Source organism: Lynx rufus, unplaced genomic scaffold (assembly GCF_022079265.1).
Source record: "Lynx rufus isolate CCGP_SWC_20201006 ecotype Redwood Valley unplaced genomic scaffold, mLynRuf1.p SCAF_1, whole genome shotgun sequence".
Classification (NCBI taxonomy): Eukaryota; Metazoa; Chordata; class Mammalia; order Carnivora; family Felidae; genus Lynx; species Lynx rufus.
This window is the reverse complement of record NW_025814823.1, coordinates 14,392,178-14,407,869: the sequence shown is the minus strand read 5'-3', so window position 1 is coordinate 14,407,869 and position 15,692 is coordinate 14,392,178. Positions and strand designations below refer to the sequence as shown.

At 37.4% G+C, this 15,692-nt stretch overlaps 1 protein-coding gene across 7 annotated transcripts in view; it reads right to left on the bottom strand.

Moving 5' to 3' along the window:
* Window positions 1-15,692, bottom strand: part of NBEA (neurobeachin) — a 691,423-nt gene that overhangs the window by 105,245 nt on the left and 570,486 nt on the right. For all 7 annotated transcript variants that reach the window (XM_047078787.1, XM_047078803.1, XM_047078809.1 and 4 more), the window contains one exon: window positions 5,713-5,825. In XM_047078787.1, coding sequence (XP_046934743.1) covers window positions 5,713-5,825 — 113 coding nt within the window. The remainder of the gene's footprint in view (window positions 1-5,712; window positions 5,826-15,692) is intronic.

Here is a 15,692-nt window from a genome sequence, read left to right as displayed (position 1 = left end):
ACCCTATTATGTAAATAGTACTGTGTTCATTTTAAAGAAGAGGAAAAAGAAGTCCAGAGGGCTTAGGAATTTGTTGGAGGGGGGCTCTCTATGAAAACAAACCTATGCCTATGAGCGTAAGATGAGGGGCAAGGCATAGGAAGCCCCTGAAACATGAGGGGCCTTGAAGTTTAAGCTTCATTAGCTTTATGGCAAATTTATCTCTGATTCCACCTGATGTTCATCTATTAAAATTGTATGCATGTAATAACCCATTGCCTATTGGCTTTTTTCCCCTCATAACAAGTGAATATTCCTCCAGGGTGAGGACTATACATTAAGGTCCTCTTAGCACCTTGCAAAAGCTCCTTTTATATAGTAGCTGTGTGCAAACAAACCTGTAATTTATTTGCTACTCTCTAGATTATAGAAGAGAAGAAACTCAGATACAATGTACTCGATACTTTATAACAGAGAGCTGACCACAACTAAGTCCTCTTTCTTTAGGGAATGGAAATCCAAATTCCCTTTGGTCAACTTTCACCTCATCATTCCCTGACAGGTGTCTTGTGTGATCCTGACTCTACCTTTGGCTCCAACCATGGGAAATGACTGGCTTATTTCATCTCCAGTGAACATATTCCCCTCCCTGTTAAGCAGCACCAATGAGAAATAAGGAGACATTTTCTGGGATTTCTGGGAAAGAAAAGTTTCTTCTGTCTTCCATGAGCGCTACTCAGTGAGATGCTTTCTTTTCCTTTGGGTTGTATGATGTGAGGTCTAGAACAACTGACACAGCCATTTTAATACTTGAAGGGGAGTACTTGGAGCTCTTGGAGGCCACTCAGTGGAGATGAACTTTGAGGCCCAAGTGGGGAAGGCAGGGCCGAAGAAGGAAAGAACCAAAGAACCTTTATTATGTGTATCACTGTTGAAGATCTTGCTGAAAACCAAACGTGCCTCTGAATTTTCAGTCAGAACACTGATTTATTGTTCAAGCCAATACGAACTGGGTTTTCTCAAGCTTTCATTCAGAAGTTCTGACAACATAGAATTTCATGAAGCCAGTGTAATGTGGGATTATAAAGAAAGAAAACAAATTCAATTTTCTAGGGATTGTATATTTCACAGCTTATTTTTTTAACATTTATTTATTTTTGAGAGAGAGACAGAGTGCGAGTGGGGAGGGGCAGAGAGAGAAGGAGACACAGAATCTGAAGCAGGCTCCAGGCTCCGAGCTGTCAGCACAGAGCCCGACGCAGGGCTCAAACCCACAAACTGCAAGATCGGAGAAGCTGTGAGGGGTTTCTGGGTGGCTCAGTCAGTTAAGCGTCCGACTTCGGCTCAGGTCATGATCTCACGGGTCCGAAGTCGGATGCTTAACTGACTGAGCCACCCAGGAACCCCTCACAGCTTCTTATGTTTTTTATACAATAAAGAACATGAAAATTATTTGGGGCTTCAAAGGTGCTTACTGACGGGGCGCCTGGGTGGCTCAGTCGGTTAAGCATCCAACTTTGGCTCAGGTCATGATCTTGCGGCTCTTGAGTTCGAGCCCCACGTCAGGCTCTGTGCTGACAGCTCAGAGCCTGGAGCCTGCTTCAGATTCTGTGTCTCCTCCTCTCTCTGCCCCTCTGTCTCTCGTGCTGTCTCATTCTCTCTCAAAAGTAAATAAATATTAAAAAAAAATTAAAAAAAAAGGTGCTTACTGAAACCAATCGTAGAATTATTCACTGCTAGAAATTATTCCACGGGTCCCAATCTTTGTTTAGGAACACTTCTTTTGCTTTTAGAGACCTTTTAGAAGGTTCCTCGTTAATAATATCATTCAGATATTCCAATTCTTCCTTGAGCTTTTGAAGATTAACAAATTCTGTATTAAATATTTCATTTGTAGTATTGATTATACCAATAAGACTTTCACGTCCTTCTTAATGGTCATCTCATTACTATTATATTTCACTACTAGTAGTTTGTCCTTCCAATTATAATATTATACTTCAAATGTCACGTTCCTATTAGGTATATAAAATATTTTCATACATTAAAATCTTGTTTATTAATGATTTTTATACAGGGTAGCTTTGGGTTTCTAGTCCATTTGTAAGAAGTTCCTATTAAGAAATTCAATGAAGCATGGGAACAATGCAAGAGTAATTTATTAACACATCAGGAGTCTTTAATTTGCTAACATTTTCCTATCATGTTTGTCTGACAGAATATAAAGAACAAGTTACTAAAGCATGGAACATAGCAGAAAAAAAAGCTATCTATCTTTTAAGAGCTCATAGGTTCAAATGTTCGCAGCACGAAGGACTCCATGCTTGCGAACGTATAGTTAGTATTCACGTCACCTTGTTTGTTTACCTCTTCTACTTATTTAACATTACATACAATCAGGAGAGCACGTGTGAGTTACAGAGGGAAATGCTCTGCCAAAAGGAACGCTAAATGAATCAGCACTAAAAACCTGAAGAATGTTTACATATTCTAGTTACTTTAGAAACAGTGATCTCATTTATCTCTTTTTTATAGGAGCAAATTAAAAATCTATAATGACTTGCAAATATTTTACCATATGCCATCTCTAATCCATATTAATCATAATGAAGGCTATATTTTCTTTGGTTGGGATAGTGTTTCAAGAACATTTGAGTCCAATGTCTTCAAGTAGTTAAGCGTGAACTCTCCAATTTGGTCCAGTCCCCACTCAACCTATTGTCAGAAATGCTGGCCTCAGATTTCTGGCAACTACCTGAGTTTTCATCTCAGCTCTGGACTGGACTCTCTCCAAAAAGCGCTGAGACTAAGTCTGTTTTATTAACTCCTGTACACTCTTTGATGCAGTACAGTGCTTGACATATAGCAGGGGTACGATAAACATTTGTTGACTGAAAAATGAATACATAAATGGAGGAAGTAAAGGGAACTTAACTGAGAAGCTTCCTACTGCCACAATAGTCCAGTTAATTTCAAAGCAAAAGACCCTCTTGCCCTGTTTTTTTTTTTGTTTGTTTGTTTTTTTAATTTTTTTTTCAACGTTTATTTATTTTTGGGACAGAGAGAGACAGAGCATGAACAGGGGAGGGGCAGAGAGAGAGGGAGACACAGAATTGGAAACAGGCTTCAGGCGCTGAGCCATCAGCCCAGAGCCTGACGCGGGGCTCGAACTCACGGGCCGCGAGATCGTGACCTGGCTGAAGTCGGACGCTTAACCGACTGCGCCACCCAGGCGCCCCTTGCCCTGTTTTTAAAATAATCTTAAAAAAAAAATCTAAAATAGCCAGAGTGGTAGTCAGCTTTTGAGGTTTTAATACTGCATGTCATACTACTTGACAATCTACTATAAATTTTATTGTACGTGTATTTTATAGTGACTAGCATACAACAGCCACTTGAGTCATGCTAAATAAAACATATGCAGACAAGATGGTGTAAAAGAACCATTTTGACAGTTTTCATCCTCACACTGATGAGTTAGTTTGGTTTTGTTTCACACCCAAAGATTACACCGCAACCTTGGCAGGTCATGTCAAAAAATGCATATCTTCACACATTCTAATGCTAACATGAATGTAATAGCATCTCTATTTATCATCAATATCTGAAAGATAATTCAAAGTATATGACCTCTATCAATGATTTACTACATTATCTTTAGACATACGGTGTTAGCTAATGTTGAGATGCCAAGAACTCTCCTAAGTTCTTTACACCTACTAACTCATCAAATCCTCACAACACATCTATTATTATTGCCCATATTTTACAGGTGAAGAAACTGAGGCAAAACGAAAATTAACCTTGTCTAAGACCCTGAAGCCAGTAAGTTGGCAGAATGAGGATGTGAACCCAGGCAGTCTAGCTCCGGGGTTCCCTTTCCTAACTACTGCCTATTGCCTCTCATGTAGTTCTCTGTAAAATATCATACCTTATCATTCAATTTTGCAGAGAATGGTTTCATGATTCAGATACTTTATAACTATATTTGCTCCGGGAGGGCAGGCCCCATGAAGTACACTGTTTCTATCTACCTGGGCCTGAATAATTACTCGTCCATGGTAAATGATGCAAGATTTTTGTTCAGTTCATTTGGACTGGAAAAATTACTATATTTGAGACCATATTAGAATGAAATTGCTAGCATTTTGTTTTCTCCCAGATGTGTGATTCTCAGTAAGATGTTGGCTAACTCATCTCTTCAGGTCCCTTTCAAACCTGTAACATCATAACTAAAATTAGCAATGAGGTAGCAACAGAGCTTCGATAAGGAGGTCACACAAAACATAAAAGAACTAGAGAGTGAACAACAGATAAGAATGTGCAGATATTTGTACACAGGCTTCAAAAACAGGCTAAGAAATATTGCATGTATGATAATAGTAGCTAATAGTCATGAAGTGCTTCAATGTGCCAAGTACCAGTGTCACATTCTTTAAATGCATGTGTCATTTGATCTTAGCAACCGTGTGGCTTAGGATGGTACTATTCTCGCATTACAAATGTGGAAACCAAGGCTAAGAGAAAGTGACATCAGGTCACACAGCTAGTAAGCCGTGTAATACAGAACTTCAACCTCGTAGGTCTAGTTTCCAAAAGTAAGAAAGGAGGCAAGAGAAGGTGTGCTGAGTTAAAAACTATCTGTGGGATCACTTTTAAATTGGCCACAATGCATGTTTCCCTGACTTGCAGGGCTTATGCATCTCTTGCTGAGCCCCTCAGCCCTCCCTGCACCCAAACCAAACGCACACACGTGTGCCCCCTACTGGTGCGGGATGCTAAAGCGGACAACCAAGAATGGTAGAGGGGCGCCTGGGTAGCTCAGTCGGTTCAGCATCCAACACTTGATTTCGGTTCAGGTTGTGACCTCACGGTCCTGAGATCAGGCCCCTGAGATCAGCTCTGTGCTGGTCCTGGAGGCTGCTTAAGATTCTCTCTCTCCCTCTCTCTTTGCCCCTCCCCTGCTGGTATGCTCGTTCATGCTCTGCTCTCTTTCTCTCTCCCTCTCTCTCTCTCTCTCAAAAAAAAAAAAAGAGTATGATAAAAAAGAGAGCGAAATTCAGAGTGAATGAGCTGAGGCTTAAAATGGCTGAAGTGTATGTGTAAACTTTAGGGTCTGGCTCTGACATCAGCTTACGCTCCAGAGAAGCATTTTGGGGCTTAGTTCCTAATTTTTCACTGCACTTCAAATAATTTAGTAACCCACTGAAGTTTTCTCTGGATAAATGAGGTAAACTAACCGAAAATTTGCTTTTTTATTCTTATCCACCATTATGTATTTTTTCTTGCCATTTTTTGGGGCCAAATCTTCTCTCTTGTATCTTAACAGATCCTTGATAAATTACTGTGCCCTACTTTTTTTCACTATTACGTTTCCCTACATAGCGCGTGTGTGTGCAGATGGTCAAGATGATATGTCGTATCACCTAAGAAATATATCATAGAAATAATTTACCATAATATTTTGTTCTAATTTCAGGTTTTTTTTTACCTTGACCTTTGAAACCAAGGATATGTGAGCAACCTCTCCTTACATCTGCTTTTTCTCAAGTATGCATTTCATTCTGTCTATGCTAGTACTAATTTATCCTCTTACAGCTTAGTTCCTATGCTAAGAATTGATGTGCTTTAGTCACAGACCACAAAAGAAGATGCAGGTTTACTTCTTACAAATATACCTGGTAGGAACGCTTTTAGAATAAAGTCTTATGAAGAAAATTAACAAAAAGTTACCTTTGATAGATCCCTGAAGTTTCCTGGGAGAGTCAAGTCCAATTCTTCTGATTCATAGTTTGTTAATACCCATGGAAACACAGGATATTGGTTCAGGTCATTATATGTCCGTCCTAGCAAAGAAAAAGAGAAATGAAAACCCGTACGCACGAATTGCTTATGAAATCGTTTCTGTTCTTATATAAGGAAACCATTGGATTTCAGAAAACAGTAACTTGTTTATTGAACTACGTCTTTGTTTAATAAAAAGCACTCCAGCAACAATGTGTTTCAAGTGAATTCACTCAATAATAATTAAGAAACGAGTAACTAGAATGACTTTTCATAATAGAAGCTTGTGGGAGAGACTGTTAGCTGTTGATCGTCATTGATTTATCTTCTTGGGCTAGACCACATTTCTCAACCTTCCTCACAGGCAGCTGTGGGCATGGCACTCAGAGGTTCGAATCTATAGAACATGAGCAGAAGTGATTTGCCCCACTCCTAGTCTTGACCCACTACAACCCGCTGCCACGCGGGCGCCTCCCTTCTCCATTGCTTTGCTGCCGGCTGTGATGACGATATGACCGGCCTGAAGAGCAGAGCCCTCCCTGCTGGTGAAGATTCCTAAAAGTGATCATGGATGAGGTCCTCCTGCCGACCTGTACATTTGCAGGTTATGTGACGGTATTCTACTCCAATGACTATATACCTAGAAATTATATTGCCAGTGTACAGAATGCTACATTGAGCTTATACCAAGGGTTCTAAGGATCACTTGAGAAGGGCTCACGGGAGTCCTCTGAAGCCAGAATGAAAAAGTTCAGAGGCAGATGTCCCACACATTAGGGATTATGTTATTTCACTTTAGGGTACAACTGCTGGACCTTTGGTTGGGTTTGCCGTTTATTTTTTCCTAGAATGACTTACGAGTTTCACTGAAGCACAGCGGGAAGGTGGAAAGTTTAGGGAAAGCACAGCACTGGCTTGCCCTCATAAACTGGTACTGAAATAACATGTGAGCAGAGGGAATTAAGAGAATCGCTATTAAAGAAACAGGGGCCAAAGAAAACTTTTGTTGGACAAGTTTTTTTTTTTTTTTTTTTTAGGTAAAAATATGTCATAATCTGATCATGGGCAACTTTCTAACTTCCATTCAAATTCATACAAAAGAGTGATTTCACCAGTACTTCGTGATGGTTTACATGGATTTAATATAATTTATATCCATTTGTATGGATTTCATCCAGAATGCTTTAGTGCACACACCACATATAGCACGACGGTAACATAGATATGCATACGTTATCTTGTTTGTCGTCAAGAATTGTCATTAAATGATACCTACTTCCTGCAGCAATTGGTAATTGTGATTGTGAAATAGAAAAAAAAAAAAAACGAACTATAATCCAAGGGAGAACTAAATGTGCTATTGCAAGCATCAGATCAAACTAATTCATTCATTTCATACACATTTTACTGGGTGACTATTTTACCTGTGAATCTATATTTTACAACAAAAATGACATATTGTTTTAGGTGTGTGCATTGATGTCGGTACGTATTATAGAGGTAGGTGACCTCTAGACAGCACTTCCCCGGAATGAGGTGAGGGGCAGGTTCGGGCTCCCCTACCTTCCCCCACCACAGCACTCACACAGATGTAAGTTGCCCCTAATGCACGTTTACTTGTCTGCTTCCCCATTACTCTGCACACTCACGAATGTAGAGTCTAGGGTTGTGTTTCATTTTTAATCTCAAACACACTGTTTGCCAATAAATGTCTGTGGAAGGAATGAATACACATATGATAAAAATGGCATAAAATGAACCAAATTTTAAAAGGTGAACAAACAGCCAAGTGAAAAAGGAAAGTTGCAGGATGGTCTCTTGGCGGATGAGGACCATGCAAAGGCAATGCACTACATACGAGACAGAGTGACATGGTGAACCATGAGGAAAATGTCTGCGGCTAGACAGCTCGGCCAATGAATGCACCTGTTTTATGTTTGTAAGGCTACTGGGAAGAATAATACTGATGAGAATAAATAAGAATTTGGAACCTTTATTAAAGTCTTGTGCATGAACATTTTCTGCCAAACCAGTATCACTGCAAAGTACAAAGTATAAAAGTATAAAATTTTAAATGTATTATTGACAGCTCATGTATATGTTAGCCTAGGACACCTGATTACTATCCATATTTTTTCTTACACATGGAATATAGAGAGAGAGTCTAGATCGGTTAAGCAGAGCTATTTCTGGGATTCTAACTGGGCCCATGGCATATTTAAGGCTCTGTCGTTTTCTGGGTTACCATTCTACTTAGAAATCTGTCGGTTTCAATGAAAAGTAGGTCTTCCACTAAATGAGTGTATTTTCATAGAATAATGTTGCTATTATTTATGTAACATACATTTATATTATTCATAAAAATGAATTAGTTGAAAATTAGATATCGTAATTGTTTTTAAATTTTCTGATAAAGTTTTATACCATATACACTAAGGGGAAAAAAAAACCTCTCAAGATAAAATAAATAAAAAGCCAATTTCTCTTGACTCAATACTTAAATGTTATCATATAAATGCAAACAGCATAAAAATAGAGACCATATTTGAAGATACCAGCGTTTTAATAAAAGTGACTTTCTAATATAGGAAATGATAGAATAGTATTTCTGGAAAAAGAACAAAGAAAGCAAGCATTATCTTTAAAATACACACACAACATTGATGGATGCCAACACTCACAGTTTATGAAATTGCTCTCTGCAACATGTTTTGTAATTCACTTTTAATGATCTTTGGAAGGTTATTTCAAAATAAATTCTTAGGAAAATTTAGCAATATTTAAATTACGAAGGCTGATAGCACCATTTAAATTCTAATAAATACAAAAAAATTTTATAAATAAGTGTACTTATACAGTTATAGTCAAACCTTTTTAAATAAAAATTTTCACATAAAAGCCTTGCAATATGGATAGTCAACATATATTTTTTATTTAAATGAAAAATGTACAATGTATTTAAAAATCACATGGATGAAAAAGAATAATTAAATGGTACTTTGGGATTCTGCATTCATGAATTAGCATGTTACTTATTTTACTAAACACCTTAGTGAAACAAACAAACAAAAGACTTTACTAAATTAAAAAAAAAATGAAATGTTTCCAAAGTAATACCTATTAGGTTCTGGCACTTGGAGGAACCTACTTATCAACTGTTCTGTTTTTTTGTTTTTTATATTTTGGGTTTTTTTTTTTAAGGATAATTGAAATTTAGTAAATAACCTTATGCTGTAATTGGTAGGGTTCTTTTTTTTCCAGCAGTGGTAAGTGCTGATTTTTTTTTTTTTACTAACTATGCTCATAAGGTTTTATCTTAGAAGATGAATATTAAATATTGCAAGCCTATGACACTAATCTACTCAAACAATAAAAGTGAAGCACAGTAAATGAGATCTCAGAAACACTGGATATGTTTCTTCATTTAAAGAAAAAAACTTTTTAATTAAACCATCCAATTTAATGTTTTTATATGGCACTTTAGTTTTGAAGGTAAAGTGATCTAGAGACAGCTGACAAAGAAATTATAACTGCAATTCCTTGGTGAAAATGTTAATGACAGCAAAATATTGTTTAATTAGATGATTGCAGCATCTGGATTAACACTCTTTAAGAGCGATGTTCCTGTGCTTGTCTGCTTCTTCACACTTTACAGACATTTTGTCATCTCTAGGTCATTAGGAAAGAATTTTTAATGATTTTTCTAGAAGCAAGCAGTTCAAGTTACATCTAATTAGATGACAATAATAAGCCCAACACATGCAGTAGCTAAATATATACATAATTAACCAGGGAGGGCTTGTACATCACAGAGTAAAAAAGTGGAAAATGCTAAACAGGAGAAAAAGGTTGGGGTTGGGGAAGTTGTGCTGAATTCATTAGCTGATCATATGAAACACAACTCGAAAACCTTTAGAAAAATCCTCAGACCTAACAGAATCATTTAGACAAAGCTATGTTAGCAATCACTCTGCTATTTTCTTAAATGCAAGAATGCCAGGGTTTAACATCTTGTTCATGGTAGTATCTAATAAGGTATAAAATGAGGCATAGGTTGTATCTTTCAGAACACAATGAACAGAAATCGGGTCAACTCCAGGAATTAAAGGTGGAAACCATATTTTATTTGAACTCCAAGCATTATTAAAATTCTTCTACATGTAAAAAAAAATAAAAAAGAAAAGAAAAAATTCTTCTACATAAATCTTCCAAAACTTAATGTTCCTTGAAAACCAAACCAAACCAAACCAAACCAAACCAAACCAAACCAAACCATGTGTTTCAGAAATAGTTACATAAATTATACCAGAGTCCTGAGCTGGACTTTCATGCAGTTTTAAAAATCATGTCTTCCCAAGAACATTTAATGAAATCAAAAAAATAGAATCCGAACCTACATTTGTAGCAGGTTCCCAATGAGACAGGCACACATGGAAAAAGAAAAAAGAAAAAAGCCACCAAAATTGTTAATGTGATATATACGGCTAGGCTTATGAGTGAGTTAATTTATATTTCCAATTTTCTATAATGAATATTTATTAAATTTATAAGGAGAACAAAATAAAGGCTATGAAAACATCTGTGAGTTTTTAGGTGTCTTTTAAAAATAGTATGTTTTCAGAATTTTTGATAAACTTTTCATGTAAAGTATCTTTACAAAACTCACCTATATATAATATAATAAAATGTGTGCTTATTTATATGCAATTATGTATATATACATGTATCACATGAGGGTCTAAAAAAATCTAATAATGCATTAATACTAAGACACTGTTGCTGTATGCTTTATACAGAATCTTATTTTTAAAAGCATCTTGAAAGGAGAAAAGCAAAATTGGCCAAGTATGACAGACCTCAAAATATGAAGAACAAGAAATGGGGCATAAATGTATTATATATGTCATGCTAAAACAATATTTTGGAGAAAAAAGGTTGAGTCTGAGAGTGTAAGACAGGAACCAAAATGCTTTTCTAAAGAAAATGTAAATTTACTAAGTCACATTAGCCTGTATTTTTGAAAATGTGAAGCCAAGAAAGATTGTTTCTTCTTTCCAGATTCCCATCATGTAACTTTTCTACTTTATTTTTCATTGTTTTAAGTTTATGTATTTATTTTGAGAGAGAGAGGCAGAGAGAGAGGGAGAGAGAGAATCCCAAGCAGGCTCTACACTGTCAGCATAAAACCTGATGCAGGGTTCGAACTCACAAACCTGTGAGATCACAACCTGAGCCGAGATCAAGAATCAGATCAAGTGTTACCCACTGAGCCACCCAAGCATTTTGTAAATCTTCACTTTAATCCAGGAAATTTAAAGAATCCCTCATCCAGCAATTCTCGTAAATTCATATAACAGATCACACAATCCAGCAAAACACTTGCAAAGCCTAAGTATAAATCAATTCAATTTAATGGGTATTTACTTAGCAAAACTTGCTTTTTTTCTGTAGCAATCTCATAATCTCATTAGAGAGATGAAATATACACATAAAATGCTAAGGACAAATTAGCATAAATGCCAAAATATATGATATAGACAGTGCTATAGAAGATATGAGTGCTATGGAGGATTAATACAACTATCTTTAGGTATATCTTTTATTTATTTTTTTAAGTTTGTTTACTTTGAGAGAGACAGAGTGGAGGAGAGCAGAGAAAGAGAATCCCAAGCACGCTCCACGTTGTCAGCATGGAGCCTGATGAGGGCCTTGAACTCACGAACCGGGAGATCATGACCCGAGCAGAGGTCAAAAGTCAGATGCCTAACTGACTGAGTTACCCAGTAGCCCCTCTTTAAGGGGTATATCTTTTAACGAATATAGAGGTGGTGCAATGGTTCTCAAAGTGTGAGCCCTAGACCAGTGGTATCAGCATCACCTGGAAACTTGTTAGGAATGCAAATTCTTGAGCCCCACCCTCAAGCTACTGAGTCAGAAGCTCTGGGGATGGGGTCCAACGATCCTTGTTTTAGTAAGCCCTCCAGGTGATTCTGAGAACCACTGGTATCCTGGAGGATGCTGGCTTGGTGGCCATGTTGCTGGTGTTGACCGTGTGGCTGGTGGTGCTCGGCCAAGTCCCTCTCCAGGAGTCGCCAGCATCAGAAGAAAGCCCTCTCACGCAAGATCCTGTCTCCTTCCCAGGAGTCTGCATCCAGTGATAGCAGTGTGGAGGAGGTAATGAAGGCCTGGCCACCTTGCTTCAAGGCAAGACAACTCTGAACTTCTAGCTCCTGTCTCCCTTGCCTTTTCCGCACTGCCTTGGGCTTCAATTTGTCTTTCTGCTGAGTTCCACTTTCTTCACTCCCCTACAGACGTGATTGCAAAGGTACTTTCCAATAAACTTCCTGCAAGCAAGTCTCTGTCTCAAAAAGGGTTTCTCTGGATCTGAGACTTAGCTGAAAATAATACCAGGTTCTACATCAGAAGTGATAATTCCACGCCCGGTTCTAGTGCTAGAATATCAGTATCCGCAAAACTCATGGCCACAAATAAACTTTCAAAGCTTATTTTGATGAAATATAAAAGAAAATGATAAAATTATTGCAAGTCTTTAATTGTTTAGGTTTTTAAGCATTCAATAGAATAAAGCTGATGACTTGGGAGGAAATTGAATGGTGCCATGAATATCTGGAAGCAAACTTGTTAAGGGAGCTGTGGAGCCGAACTACTTACATCAGAATTCTGACTCTATCACTTGTTAGCTCTGTGACTTGGGCAAGTTATCTACCTTCTCTGTACTTTATTTTCTCACTTGTGAAATGGGAATAAGAACAGAACCTAACTCTTAGGGTTACTGTTGCATTTAAATGAGTAAATACACATAAAGTACCTATAAAAATATTTGGAACATTCTAAATTGCTCAATAAATGCTAACTATTGTTTATGGTTTCTTAATTATAATATTAAAGAACTATTTCCAAAAGAAACCATAACACTAAACAAGGAAATAATTAATTTTTTATTTTTTCTGAAGCTTGATATTAAGAATAATTAAAGAGATGTTCTAAAAAAGGCATTTGTAATACTATCAGCCAACCATGTACTGGCTTTGGATTACCCAGGAAATGAAATACAATTTGTCAGTAAGAACACTAACATCCTTTCAAGAAATGATAAATCTTAAGTTTCAATCAATGGCCTTAAATAAGTATTTATTGAACAACAACTGCATTCTCAAAACCATGTGACATAACAACATGATTATTTAGTGGAACCCATGTTAGTAAAGTGATACTGACTCAATGTAACATCTTTACAGCTGCCTTTATTCTAGGATCCATAGAGAACTCTGAAAAATGTTTCAATAAGAAGAAATGAATGGATACATTTTCCTCCACAAATCAGAAACATTGGCAATTCCAATTACTTCCCTAACAAATACTCAATTTGGCTTTAGTGAAGCATCTCTACAAAACCATCACCCAAATCTTCAATGCCAGTGCTCTGTACAAAATGGCACTCCTACTTAAAACTTGAGGATGATGGCCAGGGAAGAATTAGCAGGACTGTATCCAAGGAAAGTACCTCAGGATATTTACATTCATAGCTTTTTTTTTTTTCAATTGTCGTTCCAATTCCACTTCTGTATAAAGATTCATGTTGCCTGGATAATCATCTATCTAGACAAAATCCTTTAAGAGCTAATTCAAAGTCCACCTTTTCTATGAGGCTTCCTTTGAACAGACTATCTCATCCTCATCTGCCACTTTTGTAAACTCTTAACGACTGTTAATGGCATGTAACTGCATGATTTCTTATATATTCTAAATATTTTTATATGCAAATATTGTTCTGTTAATTAGATCTTAAATGGCTAGAGCATTGGTGCTCAAACTATATATGTATCAGAACCATCTAGAAAGCTTACTGAAATGCAGATTGCTGGGCCCACTCCCCGGGCCTCAAATTCAGTAAGTCGGAGGAGTCTTCTGAGAATAGTCACCTCTCACAAGTCTCCAAGTGACACTGCCAACCACCAAACTAGAGCACATTACAGTGATTTCTCCTTTTTGTACAATGACACTGTACATGGAGTCATGCATTTCTCCCCCCCCCCCGCTCTTTTTGCCATACCTGCGGCCATACCTACTGCCTCCTTAACTCTTCTAATACAACTCTTCACTCCACATCTTCTTTTCTCTTGGAATGCCCTCTGTTTACTTTCCAGTGACTTCTTATATTATACTTTTCAATTTAAGTGTTACCTATGAAAAACTTTCCCTGATCTCTTAGTTACAAGTAATGCCTTCTAGTTCTGTGACCCCAAATGGCTTTGTATGTTCTCCTGTTCTAATAATTATCACTTTTTCGTGGAATTGCTGGTGTGCGTATGTGTTTCGCCAACTACGCCATCATCTTTTCAAAGGCAGAAACCACACTCTAGTTTTCCTCTGCAGTGTCAGAACCAGAGTGTGTGTTCAGCGACTATTTACTAAAAAACTGAACACATTGGCTTCATATCTAGAGACCTGTAATACACTCCTATCAACAGCTCTCCCTAACTGTAGGCTATCTCATTTCTGATTCAGGCCATACATCGTCATCAGTTTCATTTTCCTAAAACTCTATATTGTGTCCCCTTCTACTCCAAAACCATACTGACCTCTTAAGAGTCTAAGATCAGGCTCTTTACAATCTGGCTCTTACCGATAGCTCCAATATTCTCTACTCTGAGCCAAGATACGATACCCGTGTCCACTGAACACATCACATGTCCAACCGGCAGAAATATTTGTAAAGCTCTGCTCTTTTTTTCCTCCCCAAACACATATTTAAAATTCCTCCACTCTGCTTAGCTCTCAGAGCATTCATTATTTACAGCACTTATTCAGCACTTAACATCAGCTATTTAAAATGCTCTCTTATTTATGTATAGTTCATTTACCCATCCAGTTGTAAGTGCTCTGAGCTCCTAGTCCCAATTTTATACTTCATTTTATCCCGCCGTCTACAACAGACGGGCTTCAATGTTTAGATATGATCATTATAAAGGAAAGGCCCAATAAATTCTTTTTTAAAAAGCCAGTGGCCTATACATTCTTTATGCCATCAAATGAAACAGACCCCAGTGATTCAAAAGAGAGTAGAATGACACTGAGACATCCCTTAGGATCTGCATGCTCTGGCTCAGAAACCCAAAGACTGTCCCAACCAGGAAAAAAAACAGTGTCTGTATTGCTCAGGTATAGCTTACAGATGGGAACACAATGTTATCTTATCCAGACTGTAATCTTTCCAGAGCTTGACAGAGAAAGAAACTCCCAGACAGCAACAGGCATGGGGTAGGCGGTGGTTATAGGCGGTACTGTACCATATTGTGGGAAGTGTGTCTGACATCAGTGAAATGTAGTGGGAAGGGATGGAGACTAGAAGAGTCCTTTAGAACAATGAACTAGACCACATTGCATCCAGAAAGATAGCAAGAAACCCACCTTAGAATGGCAGAACAGTTTAATATAAATGCCAGCTCGACTGGAAACTGAACTGTGAGTGAGGTATATCACCCTGTCTTCCAGTTTTATATATAGCAGCTCCAAATAGTTAACACAGCCAAGGAAAAAAATCTTATGCCCATCCATGACATACGGTAGACAATTAGCCTTGATAGATCTCTCAAGCATAGATAACAGAGAAGCCTAACACAGGGAATATGGAAAAACACTGCAGAAAAATGTAAAGAGACCAAACATTATCCTAAAAATCAGGTAAAGATCCATGTAGCTGAAAATGATGTACTGCATTAACAAGGAGAAAATTTTAGTAGAGTTTGAAATCCTTCATAATATGCAAAATATAGGGACTCCAAAACATAGGAGTTCTATAAGAACATAGATTCTGGGTAGCAAATCATATTGACAAAAATAAGCAGTGAACAAGAAGTAAATTGACTTTAAGTTCTTATATAGGAGTAATTAAAACTGCTGATTCA